The sequence below is a fragment of the Furipterus horrens genome, unplaced genomic scaffold, assembly GCF_987537825.1.
Source record: "Furipterus horrens unplaced genomic scaffold, mFurHor1.1.pri manual_scaffold_9, whole genome shotgun sequence".
In the NCBI taxonomy this organism is placed as follows: Eukaryota; Metazoa; Chordata; class Mammalia; order Chiroptera; family Furipteridae; genus Furipterus; species Furipterus horrens.
The window spans coordinates 37,077,879-37,103,097 of NW_028327179.1; the positions used below are offsets into that span (position 1 = coordinate 37,077,879).

The 25,219-nt window shown below is 37.4% G+C and overlaps 1 protein-coding gene across 7 annotated transcripts in view; it reads right to left on the reverse strand.

Annotated features, from left to right (window-relative positions):
• The window catches only part of ADAM22 (ADAM metallopeptidase domain 22), a 233,881-nt gene that overhangs the window by 103,963 nt on the left and 104,699 nt on the right, over positions 1 to 25,219 (reverse strand). For all 7 annotated transcript variants that reach the window (XM_090287268.1, XM_090287267.1, XM_090287265.1 and 4 more), the window contains exon 4: positions 3,710 to 3,776. In XM_090287268.1, the coding sequence (XP_090143394.1) occupies positions 3,710 to 3,776 (67 nt within the window). The remainder of the gene's footprint in view (positions 1 to 3,709; positions 3,777 to 25,219) is intronic.

A 25,219-nucleotide genomic window follows, 5' to 3' on the forward strand; every position in this document is an offset into this window, starting at 1 on the left:
ACACTCTGGTTCCTTCAACAAATAAATTGTAAGGGGGAATTTAAAAACAAAGATAAGGGGAAACCAAAGGATTCCAAGAAACTTTAAAAAATTTATTAAAAAAGAAAAAAAATATCTAAACAGGCAAAACTAAACTACAGGGATACATGCATGGGTGATTAAACTATGACAAAAAATAAGAAAAAGATAACCATAAATGTCAGGGCAGTGTTTACAAGTCATACAAGAATAGGAGGATGGGGCTTGGGTTTGGGACGCAGCACCTTGAATTACTGACCAAGTTCTAATTCTAACTGGATAGGGGTTATGGGGTGTTCACCTTTAGTAATTTCTGTATCAATGTTGTATTTTACAATAAAAACATTTCAAAAATAAAATTGCAATCTAAGTGTCACCAATGCAGCTATTATGGATTTTTATGCAAATGTATTCCTTTTCTCACATTTGCACTCACACCTTTAAATCAAATGCATTGCACCTGAGTTTTCACAAAGATTCCATGACATCTGAGCAGAGACATTTAATAGACTGAGTTCTAGCCATTGTTTAAATCAGATTTGGTAATGATGTTGATTTTAATTTTGCATCCTCAAGATAAATATGACCTTGTTTGTGCCAAATGAAAAAAAAATTCTTTATACAGAATTTTTCTTTAATCTCTTAGACCCTTTCATTTACTTCAGTCCCAAGGGAAAAGCCAATTAAAAAATTCACAGGCCTCCTAGGGAAGATATTATGAGCTGAATTGTACTTCCCTAAAATTGATATGTTGACATCCTAACCTTCAGCATATCAGATTGTAACCATATTTGTAGACAGAGTTTTTAAGGAAGCAATTAAGTTAAAATAAGGTTATTTGGGTAGGTCGTAATCCAATATGACTGGCATCCTTCTAAGAAGCAGAAATTAGGGCACAGAACACACAGAGGGAAGCGTGTGAAAACACAGGGAGGAGACAGCCAAGGAGAAAGGCCTCAGAGGACACCAACTGTGTTGACATTTTGATCTTGGACTTCAGGACTTCAAAATTGTGAGAAAATTGATTTCTGTTGTTTAAGCCACCCTGTCTGTGGCACTTTGTTATGGCAGCCCTAGCAAACTGACGCAGAACGGTAAGAGAAAAGGTAAAAAAAAAAAAAAAAAAAAAAAAGCTACAATTTTACAATTGTTTTGACTCACACTATATAGTGAAAAGAAAAGCTTAAGAATATTGAGTCATTAGTAAAGAAAGGAGAACTAACAGATTCCACGTATAAAGAAAACACCCCCAACAGCTAAGCACAGAGGGCAAGACACAAGGAACCAGCAGAAAAGTAACTGGCTACTGACTTTGAATTGACAGGCAAGATTCAGCACTTTCAGTGTGGTTCCTGGAAAAAAAGCCAGAGGAGAATTTTGAGTTAGGTGAGATCAGAGTGGTGTTCTTAAAGGGAGTAATGTCCTCTGACCCACAAATCTGAAATGAACTTTGGATTTATCATTTCCCTGGTTTGATAGGTTTGGGGGTTAGGCAAAACATCAATTTAAAAAAAATGCAATTCTCAGCCTGGAAAATCGATGATTGTGTAATACAGTCGGTGCTCTGGACGTTACATATATACCCATGGAGCCCAATGATCTCAGAGTGGAATATGCTTTGTTGATTAAGTACAAGCTTCCTGAAAAGGGATATTACTGGAGAGATGGCAGATAGCCATTAGCTGGATCTGCCCTCCACGCCCCTACGTGCTTTTCGTCATCCCACTAACAGACATAAATGGAAATAGATAATGAACTGCCTGTTCCCTTTCATCTTTAATTTAACAAGAAATAAGACATACTCTGCATTCTGAAAAGCATCATGCAAAATTGAGAAGTGAAGCTAAGTAAACAGGGATATAAGAATAAAAGGAGCCTAGAGACTCGAAATCTAGGTATTTTTCAACTATAAGCAAAATGGCTCCATTATCCTATGTCACAACTAGAAGAATCCTGATATTCTTTGTGCAGTAAGGCAGTGATACAAATCAATCAACCACCCAATCAGTGAACCTTAAGTTCAGAATAACTTCCTGGGGAAACTGGCATAATTATATGTAGGTCACTTGTAAAAAAATAACAGATTTTGTTTTAAGTCTTTATCAGTTAGAGATGTATGGATGTATAAAAAGGTATTTACTAGAAAAATGCCCCAATGTCTGGAATTTGCTTTTCTGGGGGAGGCTGGGGGGAGATGAATTTGCTTTTAAATACTACGCACACATATACAAGCAGAGATAGAAAAGATTGTCAAAATGTTTATAACTGTTACCACTAGATAATGGGTATTTAGGAATTCATTAAAGTATTCCTTTCACTTCTGTATGTTTGTAATATTCCATAATAAAAAATTTTCCTTTATTTAGTTAACATATAATTGAAAAATCCAGTTTGTTTCATGTTGTCACTTGAATAGGACAATGTAACTTATTTTAGTTATTTACTTATATAGAGTTTAATTTGAATAAGAAGCTTTATGTCAGTACTATATCTAAATTGAAAAGTAGTAAATCTGGAAACATGTTTCTTAAATTAAAAAAAGAAAAGAAAAGCAGTGAACATAGGCTTTGAGAGAAAATAACTTGGGAAAATGTTTACAATATGATACAATGTTTACTTTTTAAAAGATATAATTTGTATATGTAATACCAGCTATGTAAAAAAGTAAAAATATAAGTATATGCATAGGATAAAATAACACTAAAAAGAAATACACCAAAATGAAAAAAAAAATTTTAGCTCTCAGTGCAGCTTATGTTGCTGTTTTTATTTTTTTATTTATTTATCTCTAATTACAAGTTTCCTACAATGAGTACGTGTCAAATTTATAATCAGAAAAAGAAAGCAAATATATATAAATGTCACCATAATTCTGACAAGGCAGAACAGACTGTCTGAACACTGCTCAGAAGAAGATAAACAAATAGTTAAAACTCTGACTAAGCATTGAGCCTAAAGTAACCCTCTGGTGGAGTTCAGTCTCACATGCCCTAAGATTAAATCATCAGCAGACTAGGAACAAAAATATGTACATCCATTTGTTTTTTATTTTAATCCTCACTAAAGGGAGAGAGAGAAACATCGATCACTTGCCTCCCATCTGTGCCCCAATTGGGATTGAACCCCTTTGGGTATACGGGACAATGCTCCAACCAACTGAGTCACCTGGCCAGGGCTACATACATTCTTATGCATATCATTGAAGGAGGCTTTTTCTATGTGTGAAACCTTTTAAGAACTTACCTGACAAGAACCAGGACCTTGAGATTTCTGCCTCCAGGGATTTAAAACTCCCTGGGACTTCACACTAAACATAGTAAGTTTATAATTTTACCAGGGGAAGTCATTCTCAATTAAATAAAAAGCTGGACCCAGAATTTCACCTCTTAATTCTCAGTGCTACCTTAAAAACAAATTTCAGAAATTATTTTCTGTGATGTAAATTTTTAAAAAGAACCACGTGCAATATTAATTACATAAAACCGACCTCCAATGACTCCTACAATACACTAAGAATTATTTTCCTGATAATTAAGGGTTGTATTTTTTTAAATGTCATGGGTAATACAGTTTCTTGATAAATTCTTAATATAAAAACTGTACCTTACAAGTACCACTAAGAGTTAAAATCATAAACAGTATTTAAAAGATTCTGAAAAATTTCCCCCAGAGGGAGAAACATTTTACTTACTTTAACTTCCACAGTCTTTCCTCCATGTTCAATGTGTCTTTCTATGTATTCAGAGGACAGCAAATCACTGTAGCAACGAAAGAAAGCATGATTTAAAAAGGACTTGAAAATGTAAGGCATTTAAAAATCAAATTTATACATACGAACTTTGATTCTTTAACTTTAAAACAAAATTCTTTAATTTTAAAACAAAAATAAAACTTTATATGTCTCTCTCACTTTCTCTCTCTTACACACACACACACACACACACACACAGCCCAGTAATTCTCAAAGGTTATGAGGTTGAACTGAAAAAACCACCAGTCACTCCACTGCTTAGCAGAGCTGATTCCACTGATCTCGTTCAAGAGTTCTAGGAAACTACCATAAGCCCACCATTATTTAAAGACATATTACTTTTCCCTTTTTTACTTCAGTTTTTTATTAAACAGTTAATTTGCTACCACCCCTTACCGTTTTATGTGTTGTGTGTGATATTTTGTCTAATAAAACATTAGTTTATATCACAAAAATAAATGGGGGGGGGTAAAAAAAGCTAAAAGAAATTAAAAGAAATATATCATTGGCAATTTAAAATAATTCTCATTTGAAATCTCTACTAAACAACCTTCTTAGAATTTTAAATTATTTATACCATATTAAATATATGTCTCATTAATTCCATGTGTGTGAAAAATGTCCCCTTTAATAGCGGTACCCTAAGACAACATCCATAAAAAGTCTTTAAGTCTTTATATTTTTAAAGCACTAAAATATACATAAAATTAACATTAATAAAATAATACATGAAGCTATAAGTTTCCGTGGAGCTTGCGAATAAAGATACCTACTAAGAAAGGCTCCTGATGGCTAATGGGGCTCAAATTTAAAAACAGAGCCTAGCAGTCATTTCTAAGCAGAAGCCTCTCACGCAAACTGCACTCAAGGGAGAAGACTGCACTGGGTTCCTGCCATCTGAGCCAGCCCTTGTAAAGCAGTTCATGGGATCCTATTTCAACCAATAAGACTGAGGCCTTCCCCATCCATCAGATCTGTGTAGCTCTATCCCCATTAGCATCTTCACTGACCCATCAGAGTGGCTCCATCATGACCAAACAGGACAGTGCCTTTTGGACCAGTCAGATTGCAAGGATTTAGAGTCCTCATTTGCATGAGGACAGAGCAATCAGGAACTAGGGTGGGGACTTTATGTAAGACAGCTCTCCTCTGGCTCAGGGAGAGTACTTTCCCTTTCTACCAAAGACTGAAAACTGGTTTCCCTGGCTGGAGTTGAAACACCTAAGATGAGACCCCCTAGAGACCTCTTGCCAGACCAAAATGAACAGGGCAAGTAGAGCACAGCAGGCAGAGTAGAGCAGAGCAGTGCAGAAGTGTCTAGCCCAAGAGGGCTGCGTCGCCCCAGAGCCCACCTCACAGCCCTGCCTGCTGTTGCAAAATTGAGCTGCTTGCACTGAATAAAGTTTCCTTCTTTGTTACATCCCAAACTGGGGATTCCTGTTGGCATTGAATTGGTGCCACCCATTAGTTGATATTTCTAAATTTACTACTCTATGAATAGACACTCAGCCAACTAATAAAATATTTTTCATAGTGTTCTGGAGGTCACCAAGCCAAAATAGTCCCAATTATTTAAAAAAAAAAAAAAAAGTGAATTTTTGATCTCATAGTCCTACCATGATAAACACCATACTTAGAATTGCTTGAAATGTAAACAGAATGATCAAACAAGAGTTATACTAACACAAGCACTATAATCAGCTTCTATAGTATCTGATGCTTACGTTACCATTTGGGAAACCTATAATTATAGCCTAAGCCCTTGTTTCATTTGTCTTTAGAATACACTTTTCTACGGACTTTGTATGGGGGAACCAGCTAGGACGCTCTAAGCTGCATGTTGCAGAAAATGCAACTAAAAGTGGCTTAGTTAGGACATCTACATCTTATTTCTTGTTAGAAATTTCAGGATAGCTGTAATGTAAGTTTGCTTTTGTGAATCTTCAATTCTGTTAAATGAATAAATTTGAAGTCTATAAAATATGAGCTAACATTAAGATGTTTTAAATATAGGTAACCACCTAATAAACAAAATTTTGTTAGATGTTGGCAAAGGCATTATATGTATAAAGTATAAGAAAATCATGTATGTGTTACACATTGATAGAAAGTTATTAAATATTAATGAGGCACCTGGGTAACAAATTTTTTGATATAATAAATATACTAGAGACACTATATATCCAGGATACAATACAATATTTATGAGGTCTAATTCAACCACCTATTTGTGACATCCAGGGTTCCTCAACATCTACACTACTGACAATTTGGGCCAGATAATTCTTTGCCTTGGGAGCACCTTGTGCACTGCAGCATGTTTAGCAGCATCCATGGCCCCTACCTACTAAATACCAGTAACATCTCTCTCTCTCTCTCTCTCTCTTTGTCACACACACACACACACACATACACATTCACACCAGTCATGAAAATCAAAAATGTCTACAGACAGTGCCAAATGTACACCAGGAGGGCAAAACCACCCTGGTTTAGAACTGTTGCTGACACCAATTTGTGCCTCATGCTTTCACTGCCCCAAAACCACAAGTAGAATTCATGACTGTTCAGCAAGTGAATTGAAAGGCTACAGCTCCTGACCAGGCATACTTGTCCCAGCGTATCTCAGATACAGGAAGTGGGTGTCATTAGCTTGGCCAGTTTCCATCTATGGGACTTACCCAAATCTCAAAACCAGTCCTTGAAACCACATAATTGTTACAGAGTAGGGGTCTCCAAAAATCCCAGAGCCTGCGGGTTGGGGGATGGGGAAATGGAACAGCTTTTAAGATGCCTTTACATGACTATGGCTAGTAGCTAGCGTCTCCGTTATGCAAATGGCTTTGGCTCTTCCAGGGCCCCAAGGAGATGGGAGGGATTTTGACCATGGAATGATGTGGAAAGAGCATACAGAGCCTGCACAAGTTTCTGTGAATGGTCATAACTGGTTACCACGCCCACTGCATCACAGGACTCAGTCAGGGATTTAAAAATAGGTGGCAACCATTTTAAAGAGGAGGAGAGAGAAGATCCATGCGGTTTGCAAGGAGGGCAGAGAACTCCATGCAGCTTTGAAAGGGAGAGAGGATAATACCATGTGGCTTTGAAAGGGCAAAGCACATGTTTTCCTGGACTGTTATATGGAGGCTGATGACATCATACCCCAGATCCTGATGGAGAGAGCTGACAGAAAAGGGATGGGGAACTTCTGGGCATGTTTTTGGCTTCTAGCCTTTGGGGAACAAGGGAAGTGCTGGATCCCGTGGGAGAACAGGGCTCTGAGCCAAAGTGCTCACTGCCCTCCCCAGGTTGGAAAACTGTAAATAAAGACCTGTTTTCCTCAACACTAGTTGTTGGGTTTTACACAGAGGCACCATGTGAAAGAACCCCCTTTCATTCTGTAACAGCTTTGGTGACCCCAGATGGGACTAATGGAGCCTGTAGCCAGGTTCCCTCTGCAACATAATCAACAGGGAAGTTAGATGCAGCAGAGAGAAAAGCAGGCCATACGGACATGGTGTACCCAGGATTAGCTGGTGTGGTCCTCGCACCCCACTTGCACCCTATCCTAAGTGTGCTGACCTACCCATTTCTTTCCTCTTGCTTCTCACCATGTGTTTGGAATTGATTTAGCAGACCATGTGATGTGAGGGTTTTAATTTGGTCTTTGTGGGCTTTGTGTTCCCTTACTTCTAGAAGAGCTTGCCTAATAGTATATTTGTAGGCTCCCATTGCATCAAAGTAATTTCCCACCAACGTCAGGGCAGTTTCAGGATTGGGTCATGCGGTGGCTTAGCATCATTAACAGACCATGAGTATGTTCATCTTTCTCCTCTACCATGAGCATGGTGGGTGGCCTGTTCTCTTATCTGGTTCCTGTCATGACCCTAACATGGTTGCTGCCATTCTAAGCATCTCATCAGATAAAAATGTCCCAAGGTCAAAAAGCCTTGTGTTTCTTTAAGAGTCCGCAGCAAGTGTTTCACAAAAACCTCCTAGCATTAATCTTCCTAAGTATGTTTTTCCAGAATTACACCTGTTTTTGAACAATCAACATTTTCCTCCTCTGCCCCCGCCCCCATGAACATCATAACTACTCAGAGAGAGTTGAACAACGTTGGGGGAATGAGAGTGATGGAGAGAATAACTGTTGTACAGCCAACCCACAGTTGTCTCTCTCCCTCTCCCTCTCTCTCTCTCTTTTAATTTATCACAAGTATGTCAGAGATTTCACGAATTTCCTAAGGCTTCTAAGAAAACAGTAAAGCTGGTTGGTAAAGCTCTGCCTTGTCAAGCAAAACTACTCATGGCTCCACCATCCACATTCCACCCTATTATCCAAGACTACATCCCAAATAGGAGCGGTACCGGCCAGTATGTGCAAAAGACTCTCCCCCACACCTTGCTATCAGTCTTGAACAACTTCCCCAGGAGTTGAAGAGAAGAATTACCATACAAAAGCAGTGTTTATTAGCAGAGCCAGCCAGGTGCCCTCTTTTGGGAATCTGATCTAGTAAATTCAGAAAAATATCATTCAGCTGATGAAGCAAAGAGAAAAATAAAAACTAAGCAGACACTTGGGTGAAACTTAGTTGTATCAGTGGTGAATACCAAAGTGAAAGCCCCAAATCTCTGCTGCTTAGGTCCTTGGAGGCAGAACAGCCCATCCCTGACACTGACTATCTCTAGGATCCTTTCTCCCTCAATGCCACATGAGTAAATCCTCATTATCAGACCTAGCATGAGTGAAATCAAAAGCACCTACAGAAAGCTTGAGGGATGGAGGATGGTGCAGGGACTGAGCAAAAAAAGAAAAAAAAGAGAGCACTCACGGACAGGACAACACTGTGGTATTTGCAGCGGGGGTAGGGGGAAGTGGGGGTGGGCTGGGGTGGAAGGGTATATAGGGAGGATAAATAGTAGTGGGAAAACATACAATAAAAAAAGAAAAAGAAAGCACCTACATAAAATATTCCTTAAAGGAGTGTGAATAAAAAAGAGGTTCTGTGGAAAATAACCTCACAGGGTGAGCTGATCATAAATTCCTAACTGGTAGGTCACACCCTGGCATATAACTCCATTAGTAAAATGCTTGTCTTTGCCTTAAGTAAACCCTATCCATTGCTTCTGTGCATCTAGGTTAACAGACCATTGAAATGTTTCTTTTCAGACACTTTCTTCTAAAATGGAACTATCCTCAAGAGAGTACATAATCTTAACTATCCTGTCATCTAATCTCCCATCTTCTTGTAATCTTGCTTACATCCCCTCCTTATTTTGAAATGCATAAAAGAAACCGCAAAACTGTCATTCTCTGGAGCATTTATGACCTTGCTTCCTGGCAAATGTCTTCAGCTTTGGCTCAAATAATCTTACAAAAATTCTCTACTGGTCTGGACATGTCTTATCTCAACAGAGGTATAATTGTTGTAGCAGCAATAATAAAAATAAAATAATAATAATGATGATGACAGTGAGGATGATGATTTTTAAAAACAACTTTTGAGTCTTCCAGGTTTTCAAATTTTAAGAAAATGTTTTCACTGGAATTATAAAATCCAGGAATAAAGAGAATATGAGTCACCACATGGATGTAATTACAGCAAAAAAAAAAAAAAAAAAACCCGCTGCTGAGAAATTAGGCAGCTATTTCAATCAAGCCTCTATATACCTACAAATATTTCTGGGAAAAACTCCATGTAATTTAAACCAAAACAAGCCCATGCAGTTTGTTGGTTTGTTTGCAGTATAGTAGAAGTCTGCTAAATATTGTTATTTCAATTATTAGGCTTTAAAAAAAAGTAAATAAAATGTCACTTTTTCCTCTACTGAAGCATAAAATCCCTACCACCATTAACTTAGAACCTAAGTAAATCTTTTTGAAGCATTCTAAAGCAGAGATAATAAGAATTTCCTAAGTTCTTTTACTTAGTTCATCATTGTTTATGGTTGTTCAGGCATCTACTTAAATAATTTTGAATGTAGAAAAATGGAGGATCTCCTTAACATACAGGAAATTTTATTTTACATTAAATTGATCAGGAAGAATTCACTTCATGTTCACAGCTTACTCAGAAATGATGTGTGAATGCTTCTTTGAAAATTTTGAAAGCTAAAAGTGAAAATTATTTTCAATCACATACTAAAGGCCATTCTTTTTCTAAAGAAAGAAATGTTTTTAAAGTTAGAAATGTATTCGCAGGTCTTTTATTTTTTTAATTTTCATGCCAGAATAAGCCTGAAATAAGCAAAACAATGTATATATTTTCAGTTATAATACGATTATCTTTTGTCTAGCAGGCAACTGTCATAAATCAGAGGCAGCTGATACAGTACAAAGGTTTTGGAGTTCAAAAACAAAAACAAATATTTTTATTTCCTATCCAAACTCTGCCATTTACTAGCTATGTGGCCTTGATCGAGTTATTTAGTCTTTATGAAAATAATTATCCCATGTCTAACATGAAGATTAAAATAAAGTTGATATGGTATTAAACCAGAACATAAGTGAAATGTCTCTTAAATCCTTATTTTAAGTATTCCACTCCCTATTCACCATATCCTATCCATCTTCCTCTATAACTTCCACTTTAACTGTCTGGAGACTTTTAAACCATTGACCCTACCTCCCACTTTTTCCCTGTCCTTACATCTGTCTTGTCCACCTAGTCTAGTTTACTATCCATGATTCATCACTCCCTTGTACATACCCTATAAAGTTCCTTACCACTCCCCCGCCTCCACTATGCACACCTGGCCAGACTCCACAGTGATAAAACTTAACTCTCCTACTAATCAAAGTCTGACAAAGAGGCAGAGCCTCCTGAACCATCATACATAGAATTCATGACCATGATTATCAAGTGGTCCCCCTTAGCACAACACTGCCCAGAAGTCCACTATATGTTCCTAGTCAATGTATTCTGAGAAGAGCCTTCTCCAACCTTCCTTCTCAAATCTCTAAAGCATTTCCTCCTTATCACTCTCTGCTAATGACCTCACTTCTATAAAATTTTCTGATAAAATGCACGCAGAAAATATTTTGAATCTACCAACATCCCAGTTCCTGAAGCAGTCTCTACTAGGATGTTGATACGAATCTCAAATACAACAAAGTCTAATGCATAACTCTCTTGGCCAAATCCCAACATTCAATTTGTACATTCAAAATATATACTAGTAGAACAAATCAACATAAATAAATAAATAAACAAACAAACAAAAATTGTATCCTAGTAAAAACAGTGAAGAAAACTGGGGAACATTACCTTAACCAAATGGTCAATAGTTAACATCACCAATAAAGGAAGAAACCAAAATCATTTATCCCTGAAGTGATGTACTAAAGACACCTCATTTACAGTATTCCCACTAAAAATGCATAAAAAGAAACAAATAAATGAACAAAACAACCTGAACCAGCAACAGGTTTTCAAAGAAATAGCCTCAGAGCAAAGATCTAATCCAAGGTGTTGTCAGTAAAATGTGACCTCAAGGTCAAGATCAAACAAATAAAGGGTATGATTGTAAGACCCTTTATTAAGAGGTCAGAAAGACTTAAGGCTGTTTTGTCTGGTCTATATCATCTATTTAAGAATTTCTAAGATTCTCAAGTGCCTGCCTACTAGATCCTCAACTACACCAAAGAGTTCCTAAGAATCTTTAAGGTGCAACACATAGTCTCACTGAAACAGAAAAGCTTCTAAGATTCTTAAGGGCATTGTCCCATAGCATCTGAACTCACACTTCAAAGTAGAGAGGGGCCTATCTTGGAAAGATCTATGGGTGCAGTTTTGTCTAATGGGGTAAATCCCAATAAGATTCACAGAAAACCCACCAATGGAATCATCACCAGTTAGGATCAAAATGGACAGTCAGTTTAAACCTTCTACAGTCAGGAAGCAGACCTAGAAAGATACTTATATAAGGCTTGGGCCATTTATTATGGAAAAGAAATGGTGATTCAGAGAACCACAGGCCAACCACCCCTAGGAAGCAGAACAGAACCTTAATCATAATACAGCCCCTTTTTCCAAAACAGATGGACCTGGTGGCTGAGTATCAGAATTTTAAGGGACCAGTAATAGTTAGGTACCTCCTATTTCCCCTTTTTAAAACAGGAATACCTACTGCAGTTATTCTATCCCCATTACAGTTAATTCCTCACTTATCACGGGTATTACGTTCCAGACCCCCCCACGAAGTAGGAACCTTACATTTATTCTACACTCTTAAACCAACGTAACTTTAACAACAAACGTATACAGTACCGCAAAATCCCGCGATATAGCGAAAAACCCGTGATAAATAATTAAATATATTTATAAAAATCCCACAATACAGTGAGGCCGCGATAAGTGAACCATGATATAGTGAGGGACGACTGTATATCTTCAGTGTTTGTGAAACAGATAACTTGTCTTTTTAGTTCAAGAGTCTGTACGTGAGTTACCTCATCTAAGAAGCCTTAATCAAACCAGGACCTGCTTCAGATGATGAGAAAATGAACCTTGAGTTTGAGCCTGATATGATAATAGAATGAGATTTTTTTAAAAGAGTCTTTGGAGGAATTTAGTACATTTTGTATATGTGAGAAATGTAAATAATTTTTGGTCAAAGGATAGGCTGTGGTTAGTTAAAGATAACTACAGCCCTGACTGGTGTCGCTCAGTGGGTTGGGCATCACCAGTTCGATTTCCAGTCAGGGCACATGCCTGCCTAGGTTAGGGTCCCGGTCCCCAGATGGGGGTGTACAAGGGGCAACCAATCGATGTTTCTTTTCCCGTCTCTCTCCCTCACTTCCTCTCTCTCTAAAAATAAATAAATAACATCTCTAAAGATAACTACAAATTTTTTGTCATTCCTCTCTTGGCAAAACAGAGACCACCTCTCCTCCCCTTGAATCTGAGCTGGCCCTGCAGCAAATATCATGAGGCAGAAGTAATGCTTCCAGTTGCAGGCATGTGGGACTCCATCTTTCAATCTCTGAGTCCAGCCACCATGCTATGAGGAAGCACAAGCAACACGTAACAAGACAATTAGAGGAGACTGAAGTCCTTTGCTGACAGCCTCAGTTTAATTCCCAGCCAATGTTGGCCCCAATTTCCAACCACATGATTGAGGTATGGAGGTTCAGAACAAGTCACCCCAACCTGTGCCTCTGTGTTACAAAGATTGTTTTGAGCTAAAGGCTATTTTAAGCATAGGCTCAAGAGAAACTTCTACCTCTGCCTTAACTACTCAGAAAAATTTGAATTAGGGAGCTTGCCTATAACAACGGATTATCAGAGATAATCTCTTTTGACCTATCTATAGGGCAGGATAAAATTTTATTTACTACACATCTGCTCTTCTTATAATTCTGCAATGACCCTTTGAAGCCCCAAGGCACCTTACCTCATCCTTAGCTCAGATGATCTTATGTACCCATTTTCCCTTCCAGTCTCTGACCCTCTCGTTCACACGGGATCTCTGACTCTCATGAACGTAGGGTTCCCATATATTTGTATGTATTAAATTTGGTTATTTTCTCTTTTTAATCTGTCTCATGTCTATTTGGACCTTGAGGGTAAAGGAAAGTTTCTTCCTCCCCCATGGAGTCCATTTTGGATCTTTCAGATATAATGGTGCCCCAGCTAATACTACATGAAGAAGAACTTCCCATTCAACCCACAGAATTGCTCAAAATAATGCCTTTTAAGACATAAGGTTTCTTATTCTAATATTTAATAACTTATACTACACAAAATTAACATCATATTTTCTTTAGAGCAGTCTCCAAATGAGCACAATGTAACTTATTTTGATAATATAAACATAAAAGAATCATAAAGGCATCAAATCTAACTATAATTCATCCAGAAAAATAGCAAAAAGGCCCAGAGGTCATGCATGAGTCACAATGAAAAATTAGAGATTTCATTAGATATCTATGCTATGAAAAGCTTTTCAGAAGAATAGATAGAACTGGGAAAAATGGAAGATTTAAGGACCCAAATTATATTATTTTATTTAACAGAAATAAGAAATTATAAGCTTAGAAAAGTTTTAAAAGAAAACACCCTTTGCATTGTCTCCATTCTATGCATCCCTCCCCCTTTTCATCTTCTCTCTTTTTTTTTTTCTTACACTCTCTAGCCAAGCATGATCCTTCCTGATCCTTTTGACAAATTAATGTCTTTACTGAGAATCCTCACTACAGAAAATGGATAAATGTCTTGGACCATCAGACCACTGAGAATTAATCATGCATTCATTAGCTTTGCTTTGTGCCAGAACTACAGTCTATATCCTAGTATTTAAAATTCCTGTTTTGTCTAAAGTAAATTAAAGGAAAACTACAGAAGTGAATTAAAAGCTTGTCCAAGATCTGCCTTTCAGATGAAAGTTTCATTTTATTAATTTTTAATTTGTAAACATGAAAATTCCCTTCCTACTTAGGCATATACAAGGTATTTTCTGTAGACCCTTGTGCCTAAAGCTGAGGCTGTTTTAGTTACGTTCTATTGAGGAAGTCATTCTGATGAAAATTTTCAGGGAGCTTTCAATGTGTTTGTTAGGACTAGGGCACTTAGAGTAAATGTGTTTAGGTGAGAGTTCAGATGGGCATTATCATTAATAATAGCCCATTTATAGAATCCTTATTCCTACTAGGGCAAAGGCTTTCAAGCCTGGCTTTGCAGCAAAATCACAGGATATTTTTAAATGCCTGAGCACCCCCACATCTATCAAATCAGAATCTCCGAGGTGTATTCCAACATATAAAACAAATGCTACCACGAAATGAAAGTATAATCAGATTAAGTCTACAAATATTCTGGTAAAATTCTATTAATATAATGCTGTGTTAGTATATTCTGATCACTGTAACTCATTACCACATTGAAAACCAAATATACCAGTGAACACATTACAGCAAAGCAATTAAAAGAAGTCCCTGGTGACTCTTATGGCATGTAATCAACAGAGGGACACATATGTCCCTCTCCATTACAGCCAAATCAGAGACTTCTGTTTTAGCAAGAAAATTGCCAGACTTACTACAAAATTTACTTAGATTTCTTGTAAGCACCCTAGGAGTGGAAGATTTTGATATTTTAAAAGTTGCAATTCTTAGATGTGGTTCAAATAAATTATTCATATTAATGATTTTTTATAATACTAATTACCTGGAAATTAGATTCAGCAAGTCAGAACTACCCGTAAACTCTCTGTTGCCATCTGCCATTTAAGTATCTCTGCCTTCTCTGTCTCCTCCACATCCATATTCTGGAAGTGAGACCATACCCCTTGGCCAGACTCCATCATCAGAAGTCAAGAAGAGCCTGGGGCTCGAAGAAAGACTGCTCCCTAACCCTCCTGCGTGACCTCATAAGCTGGATGTCAAGTGGGAGTCCCTAATCCTATTTGTTCCTGACAAGAGGGCATCTACCAAGCATCAACATGCAGAGCCTTGTCATGGAGAGCTGCTTTAGAAACATCAAGATTAAACTAATCACACCCTTTATCCTAGTTCATGTCTGTTACCTCAAGAAGCTCAGGCTCCCAAATCATCCCTCATCTCCAGCTCCCTAATCTCCATATGGCTCTGTCCCCCATTTGCACCCCTCCGCATCTCCAGATACCCTTCAATGGTGGTCTCTGGAACACAGATGAAACCATTAACCAAAAGCCCCTATCTCCAATCTCTCCTTTGAATAACTATTTCCTTTATCATCTTACTCTGAGACCAGCTCTCCACAAGAAATATTTTCCTATAGCCTCTTAAGTAAGGGCTGCACATCCTCACTAACAGGGTCTGGTGGGTGTGGGTGGAGATGAGATCCCCTTGCTTCTCACTGCTATGTAATGCCATTCTCCCCCATTGTATCATTTGTATCTCATATTGTCAGACCTATCACTGATCCTTGTAGTTACTTGTTGACTCCTGGTCACTTTCCCTCCTTCCCTGAAGATTTTAGCTTCCAGTTTACAATCACACTCTCCAACACTACTCCTACTGTTAAATTGGTGATTTTGATGACAACTTAGATGAGCTTTCCAATTCTGGCTTCTCAGCTCCTGGATCTCATCTCCTGCAGTGATCTCCATGTACTTTTCACCCACCATATTCTCAATTTCAAGCCTCTCACTCTCTGACTATCTCTACCCAACCTAGTTTTCTTTTTCAACACCTCTTTTCAGTCCTCTGACCCCAATTACAGCCATAACCCATTGAACTTACTACAATTTCACTGCTCCTCACCTCCCTCATGCCTCACTCCCTTCTTTGCTCAGCCTAAATTCAATCTTAATATTCACTTCCTTGCAAATCTCCCTACCCATCTCCTAATATGGGATTCCCCTTGGCTAAACCAATTCTGGTTAAAATAAACTCTTTACCAACTGACAAAAGCTGAAGAATAGCATATCATCATGCAGACTGTGCTCACTTTACAATGACGAACACCAACCTCAAGGGGTCCCTTGAAGCTGCCTGGCAATCACACTCCATTTTCCTAGGGCATTTACCCTCCAAACTGTGTATCAAGACCATTTCACACCTTCTCCTTCTCTCCTCAAACCTTCAATAGTTACTCCATATCTATTTTGAAAAGAAGACTTTGCTGCCTATATCACTGAAAAAAGCAATCAAAAGATAAAGACACAAACTTTCACCAGCATATCTCTGCACCTATCAGCATCTGCACTTATAATGTTCAGCCTTCCCTGTGTTAGGGATTAGCTGTCCATGCAACTATCCAAAGCTAATCCACCCACTCAGGTACTACAGTTCATCCATTCTAGCCTGCTCAAGGTACCAGATATCCTTCCCTCCCTTGCTTCTTCAAATTCATCCTTTCTACTAGATCTTTCCCATCTCTGTATGAACCCGGTTATTTCTCCCATTTACAAAAACAAACAAAACAATTCTCTTAACATAATTTCCCTGTCCAACTACTGCTACATTTCCTTCTGTCCATTAAGCAAAATCACTCAAGAAAATTCCCATAGTCAATATCTTTCCTTTCTCTCCTCCTCTTTTCTTGAACTCACCTAATCAGGTCTTCACCACACCACTTCACCAAAACTCCTCTTATTAAAGTTATTAAACTACCTACCACCATGTTGTTAAATCTCATGGTCAATTTATCTTACTTGACCTATAAACAGCATTTGACACAGCTGATCACCGCCTCTTCTTGGAACTATCTCCTTAGATTCCTATCAAGCCCCACACTCTCCTGGCTTTTTTCCTACTTCTCTTGCTGGTTCTTCTTAGTCTCCTTTAGCCTCTTCCCATCTCCCCAACCTCCAACCACTAGAGTGCCCCATGGCTCAGTCTTCATCCTCCTCTCTTTTCTTTTTATACTTACTCCCTTGGTAATTTCATCTAATGCTATCCTTTAAATAACGATCTTATATTGAGGACCCCAGATTTATATCTCCAGTTTAGAATTTTCCCCTGAACTCCAGAATCATATATACAACTACATACTCAGCCTCACCTCCTGCTTATCAAATAAGCAGGTCACACTTAATATGTCCAACCTTGAGTTCCTGATCTTGACAAATATGATTTTCCTACAGTTTTCCCATCTTCATAAATAGCTACTTCATCTTTCCAGTTACCACAGCCAAAACCCAAAGACTCATCATTTAGGCCTCAATTTCCCTTAATCCCATTATCCAATTGATCAGAAAATTCTGGCAACTCTGTTTTCAAAATATATAGAGAATATGACCACTTCTACTGCCACCACCCTGGTCTGAAATGCCATGGTAACTTGCCTGGATTATTGCAATGCTTAAGGTCTGTCCTGTCAAGCTGCCACTGTCTCCCTAATCATCTGAGTGAAGAATCTAACAGTACCATCCTTAGTGAGAACACAGATCAACAAGCGTTATTGTTCAGTATTAATGATGCTCAATTATTGCCCTCTTTTGAGAAAGCAATCTTTCAAAATGTAGTGAAATCTTAAAATTCTCATATTCTTTGCAATAAAGAATCAAATAGAGGAAAATAACAATAAATATAGAAGACATATAATGTCATTTAAAAAATAATTATTATTATAAAACCTACTTGTTAAGGCTGCTAGAGAATCATGAGCACAAACACTGTGAACATAGTCTGTGATACTTACATGGAGCGCAGTTTGACAGTACATACTGAATGTACATATTTTTTGAACCTGCAATTCTGTTTCTAAGAATTTAACCCAAGGAAATAATTTTTAGTGTGTACAGATGTTTAGCTATAAAAATTGTAAATACAGCATTATCATGGAGAAACACTGGACATAAGAACAGAGAAGCAATACAATAAGAGGGTACAAAAATTTACACTTGAACTCTGCTAACACTAAAATTTCACTGAAGATTTTAAAAGATGTTCATAATGTCTACTTGAGAAAAGTTTTGAATTTTGTAAAAGAAAGAAAAATATATATGTATAAAGGAAAAATTTAAAAAACATACATTAAGATGTTAATACGTAGTGCTCATCTCTGGTTAATTAGATTACTGCTACATTAATTTTAGACATTATCTAAATTATCTAAAATTTCAATATAAACACATACATTTAAGAAACCAAATAAATAAGTCGTATATGTAATTTCATAAAAACAAGGAAAGTAAATTTGAAATGTACATGCATAGTTCACAAAGCCATCGTCCCAAAGTTATTCACAAAACAACCTAAATATACAAAAATAGATGATTGGTCAAGCAAGTTATTTTCCATCCATTTAGTAGAAAATAATGAAATCAACAAAAAATTTTAAGAAGAGTTTGTATTAACAAGGAAAAAGCAGTACCTGAAATTATATAGAGAGAATATAACAATTATATATATAAAACAATGCACAGAAAAAAACTGGAAGGGAATGCACCCAAATGTTTAAAAAGTTCACCTTTAAGTGGTGGCACTTTAGGTCATTAATTTTTTTTTTAGTTTATTAAACATTTTTTTCTGGGTATCTTTCACCACATTTCTCAAAAAGTATGCTCAAACATATGTCACAATTCTTTATTTTAAAGTTAATAGCAGTAATAAAAATAACAATGAACTATTTTGAGTCCTTGCTACTAGTATTACTATTATTATTACTACTAATACTATTACTTCTATTAGTACTACTACTACTATTGATCTAACATCTTCGCATGCATTTAACTCTAATCTTCACAACAACCTTGTTAAGTAGGTATCATTAGTATCTCCAAACAGATGAGAAACTGGAGCATAGAGAGGTAAGGAATTTACTCTAAGGTATGCCTGCAATAAGAAGCGGTAGAGCCAGGATCCAAATTCAGACAGCCTGACTCCAAAGCTCATCCTCTCAGCCAACTAAACCAACACCAACATGTATTTTCCATTCTCCCATAATTTTCTACTCTTCTTAATTTTCCACACATCACTAAAAATCAGCCCCAGACTTTTTCAAACTATAAAACCGTCAAATGGTCAAAAACGCCAAGTACTCTATCAGTTTCATTTTTTCTTAGCTACAGCCTTCTTGTGGCCTCCCACCCTTCTGCCTGTATCTGGACTTACTGCACTCTGGGCTTGTTGTGGAGCTATAATACTGGAATTCCCTTAGATGCTCTCCTCACTGTAAACCGGCTTCCCACATCTCACATCATCTTTCTTGCCCTTCTCCCTTTTATTTTGGTAGAACTCTGCCTCCATACCCTCCAAATAAAGAATGTGTGACGTTCATTTATTTTAGACCTTGCATGCACATATTTTGGGAACTCATCTTTGATTGACGGTTTGGATTTTTGAGTACAGAAATACTACAGGATTTACACGACACTGCCCCCGTCTGCCAAATTCTAGTATTATTCTCTTCTCTTCCACTTCATCTTTTGTCCTGTTTTCTAGATGTTTTTTCCAACTTTATCACTTAACTTTTCTATTGTTTCTAATTTTTTTTCCAGTTTTTTTCTCTGGATTTTTAGTAGCATTTTCTTGTTTCATTTATCCCTCTGAATATATTATTATTCAGTTGGGTTTTTAAAGATTTTGTTCTGTTCCCTGAATTTTCTTTGTTTCAGATAAATTCTTGTCATTTGTCTTAATTTCTTTCTTTTTTTACTAGATGTGTTCCTCAAATATCTGATAATACATATTATAAGCTTCATACTTTTCACACCTGCTTTTGTTTTCTAACTACTGGAATTCCAATACTTAGTTTTGACAGTATAAGCCCTTCCAACCTATTGGTGAAAGAGAGTCAAGATAAAAAATATAATAAAAATAATAAAATAAATTAAAAAACACTCCTCTTCTAGAGCAGCAGGAAAGCAAATACTAATCTATGTCGTATAAGGCCTTTAAAACATTATCTCCAACAATAGATTCTCATCCAGTGTCCAGACACAGAAAACTGTTACTATATTCTATGAAAGTATAATCTATAAAGTCTATAATTCTATTTGGTTTCCTTACTTAATTATCTGTTATTGTATTAATAAAATTTAAATGGACATATCTGTTTTCTGTAAAGCATAAAAAATTGTGAAGCCAAAAGAGTATTGCTGGCACTTGTCTTCTCCCATATGTTTATAGATCCCATCATAAAACAAAGTTTTAGAGTTTAACATGTTTTAAGTTAATATAAACTATAGCTCTTTCAGCCCCACACCATACCCCAGTTTTCTGAGTCATCTGGTGCCATCATTTCTAGATTCTGCTTCTTGCAATTATAATAGAAATCAGCTTTTCCACTCAGTTAAGTCAGTTACCACTTGGCCATTTTTGTCCTATCTTCCAAAATTTTACTGGTCTCATCTGCTTTGTTCTTGTGAATTTATTATATCCTCAACTGTTTTTATAATGGAGGAAAGATAAATGTAAGGGTTCAATCTGCCATACCTTACCAGAAATATGTAGGTCATTTTTAATGTTTATTTTTCTATCATAATCATAAAGTTTTTATGATGGGAAATTGATGGATTAAAGCTGAGCCGGGGAAATATCAGGAATATAGGCATGGATAGACACCACAGTAGAAAATTATATCTCTTCGTTTGTCTCAAAACTCTAGCAATAAGTCTTTAAAAAGGTGCCCTTTCTGCTCTCATATACTTCATTCAATTGCACCGTCATTTCCTTATCTAGCTTTCAATTCCAAGGGTCACTTACAGCAAATGTCAGCCAATTTACAATTATGTTTTATGAGTAAATAGTAATCACACCAAGTCAAACTCTTTTATTTTGGTTCCACTAAAATGCCTTTGTTTCTTCACAATACCAGAATGTTACAATTAATAATGAGTGGTTTTAAAAAATTATCACACAATTGAAGAGCCAGCTGAATGTTGTCATTTTCAAAACTGTCCTCTTGAGATCCTCATCACTTATGCCAGTGATATTGCAATTGTTCAAAACTTTGTTAAAATTTCCTTTATGGAATTGCCTTCAGGGATATTTCATGAGACATAAGAAAACCAGTCTCATTTCCTAACGGTATCTTCTGAATGACAAATAGGCTACTTACCCCTACTAGTGAATGCTTGTTGGCTGCTTCTGAAACTCAAATATAAAATATACCCTTAGTTATTGATATTATACCACCATTAAAAAAGTATTTAAAATTTGCTGTAGACTTTGATATCAATCCTCCTCAAGAGATCTAGCAACAGGCTGTTATTATTGCAATAAATGCAAGGGCCTCCTACAGTGACAACTTTTAAGGGGACAACTTACTTGGCTGTACAAGTTTTGAAAAGCTTGTTTAAAAAGAGTGTTATTACTTCAAAATCACTCCTCATACTTGCTTAAATGAGCAGTAAATGGAAAGAAAACTAATCAGGATCTTGGCACTATGGCCTGACCCTGAATTAATCTATATTCTAAGAGCCAATAATGAAGACACAAAACAGCAAACATAGAAGTTAAATATACTTTGATCCCCCATTCTCTTCAATTTTACAAAAATTTCTCTAGGAAAACCTTAATATTCTTGTGCAAAATTACTAAATTTGCATCAGACAATATGTAAAAGTAGATAAGAAGGAAAAAGAGAGTGTCATATATGAATCAGTCCAGACACAGAGGACTGATTATCTTAGGCCTTTGTATGTGGCCCCTCTTTTCAAATTTATCTGGCTCACCAGATAAATGTGAAAAGATATTCCTGTCTATCTAAATTCAGTCACCAACCCGGGAAAAAGAAAAACGGTGTTTTCATTGCTTGCTTTTCAGTCATAAATTTAAAATTATGTTTGTATAAAAATCAATGCATAATGTTAAGTCTTTATGTTCAGCTACTAGGGAATAAGCAGAAATCCTGAAATAAAATAATGTTTATAATTATAAACATCCAGCTAAAAAGGACCTAAGCTATATCTCATGACTGACATATTCCTCCCTCTGGTTTTTGCTCTAATTTTAAGTTTTAGTATCAAATGAATTAGGCATTTATGGAGGAATGTTTTAATAAAAATTAAGCATCTCTTGCCTTTAAATAAAAGATGGAGAAGAAAAAAACTTCTGAACATTCTATACAGATGTATAAAGAAACATTAAAATAACTATGAGTTAAACAGGGAATCCATAAATATATAAAAATTTCAATGAAACTGAAGTGGGAACTAGGGATTGTACAGGTCTACAGAAATATTTCTCAAAATGCCTGCAGGTCCTGTAGGGGTTTTCTTATAGGCAGTTTCCTGGGCCATGAAGACTGCTACCAGGGCTGGGGAAGCCTTAGAAGAAGACTGGCAATCCAAACAGCACATAAAATATTGGTTGCAGCAAGAGGTTGGAGACTAAGAAAACTGGGTAATTACAATTCTAGGAGAGAGAACCAAAGGATATGGAAAAAAACACAAAACTCATTCTTAAAAGGCATGTACAATAAAAAGCACATAACTAAACATGGGGAGGGTTAAGAAAGATGTGTCAGGGAGCCTCACTTTTCCTCCAATACTCCTTGTTTTCATGTCGAGGGATCAGCACTGGATTCTTACCCTTCTTTAATCTTTTTCTTACGTAAGTCCCTTTGACATTTCATATAATAATGGCTTGATGATGATGAACTCCTTTAGCTTTACCTTGTCTGGGAAGCACTTCATCTGTCCTTCCATTCTAAATGATAGCTTTGCTGGATAGAGTAATCCTGGTTGCAGGTTGCCTTTCATCACATTGAATACTGTTTGCCAGTCCCGTCCTGCCTGCAAAGTGTCCTCTGAGAAATCAGCTGATAGTCCTATAGGCAGCCCCCTATAGGCAACTCTCTGCCTCTCTCTTACTGCCCCCAGGACTCTCTTTTTATCTTTCACCTTTGGCATCTCAATCATGATGCATCCTGGTGTGGTCCCCTCTGGGCCCAGCTTACGTGGGACCCTCCATGCTTCCCAGACCTGTATGTCCATCTCCTTCGCAAAATTTGGGCAGTTTTCCTCATTTTTTTCAATTCTTGCTTCCTCATTCTGCACTGGTTGACTGTTTTCTTCCTTATGTTCCAAATCATTGATTTGAACCCTGGTTTCCTTCCCTTCACCATTGGTTTTGTGTGGATTTTCCTTTGTTTCCCTTAGCATAGCCTTCACTTCTTCCCTTATGCATTTGCCATACTCAAGCATATCTGTCAAGCCTGTGAGCATCTTTATCACCAGTGTTTTGAATTCTGCATCTGTTAGGTTGTCTGTCTCCTCATCTGTTAGGTTGGCTATCTCCTCCGCACTTAGTTCTCCCACTGGAACCTTGATCCATTCCCCCTTTTGGGCCATACTTCTCTGTCTCTTAATTCTGACAGGCTCCTGTGTTTGTCTGCCTCCACATCCCAGGTAGAGCTTTTGCTCCTGTTATCCTGCAAGGGGTGGAGCCTTAGGAATTCATCAGTACAGGGCGACCTGTTTCACCGTGTTATGGCACTGTATGTGGGGGAGGGGTCTGAGAGGGAACAATGCCACCTGCCTAGCACTCGCCCCTTTTCCAGGTACCTCTCCCACTTCTGCACTGGACTGGCGCCCCTCTAGTTACTGCCCTGGCTGTCGTTCCCAGAGTGGGTGAGTCTGCAGACATTCTAGGACTGTGGGGGCCCTTTAAACAAGCGGACTCTGCTGAGAGACCAGCAGTTTCTCCCTCCACCCCAACCCCCATTGGTCTGCACAGTCAGAAGCAATGAGGCTTGATTTTCCCTGGTGCTGGGTCAGTAAGCTCGGAGATCCAGTGAAGAGCTGGGAACACTCCCCAGGTGTCCCTCCTGACTTTTAAATGTGTGACAGCGCTTTTCCACCGGCCTGCCACTGCCACCGCTGCTGCTGCCACCACACCGCATCCTCTCCTCCCTGGCTCCACCCCTCCTATATATCTGGATGAGTATTTCTTCTTTATATCTTTGTTTGCTGGACTTCCATGCAGTTTGATTTTCTGGAACTTCTGGTTGTTTCTAGTTTTGAGGTAGTTGTATTCCTTCTCAGTTGTGGAGGGAGACGCAGCGTGTCTGTCTATGCCCCCATCTTGGTCAGAAGTCTGGATTCTTACCTTCTTAGCTGAAGAAATGAGTTGACCTGGTTAGGATTAACATTGGTCTACATTTCTGAAATGCAGTTAATCTCTAAAAAGTTTGTAAACATCAAAGACCTTCTTTCTCTTCCTCTCTGCTCAGACCAATGTGACTATCTGAATGCAGAGATTATGAGAAACTGTGTCTGCACTACAGACAAAAATCTTCCCAAAATACCAAAGTCTAGACTACACAGTAAATGGAGACAGGAGGCACTAATAGGATCATCCTAGACTTCAAGCTAAGGCATGATGTTTTCAACTATGTTATCAGTAAGAACAGTGATTCTGTGCTCTCACGTCCTGTCTCTCTCTTAAAGTTTCCAAATTTGGGAAGATCCTGGGAAATTTGTTCCAAGCAAGGTCCTGAAGACAAAGGATGATGGAGCAATAGAAGAAAATGGTAAGAAACAAGATGAGCATTATGTTTTGATATCTGTTGAGCCTGAAGGAAGAATAGCATATTGCATTATAAAAACCCTACATATAGATCAAGGACTATGGTACTGGGGTACTGATGTGAACACAGGGAAGAAGCATCAGAGACAAGTACACAACTAGCTTTACTTTTCTCCTTAAAGAAAATTAAAACAGTGAATTGCATAATTTTGAATTTAGAAACTTTAAATTAAAAGCTATCACTAATATAGTGAACATGTTAGATTAAGCAATCACTAAGGTCCCATCCAAATCTAAAATTCTGATGATTTATTTTAATTCATTCAAAAACATATTTACTAAGCCTCTATTACATGTTGGCATATGAAAATGTTTTGGACAAAGACATCAAAATGGCACAGTCTGGAGATCAGCTGAATGAAAGTATGAGCAGAGAACCAATGAGGACAAGTCAGGGTGATGGAACCATAAGAAGAGTATGCTGAAATAAAATACTTGTAATATAGAGTTAGGTTTTTAAAAAAGAAGGCCACAGAACTACTATCCTT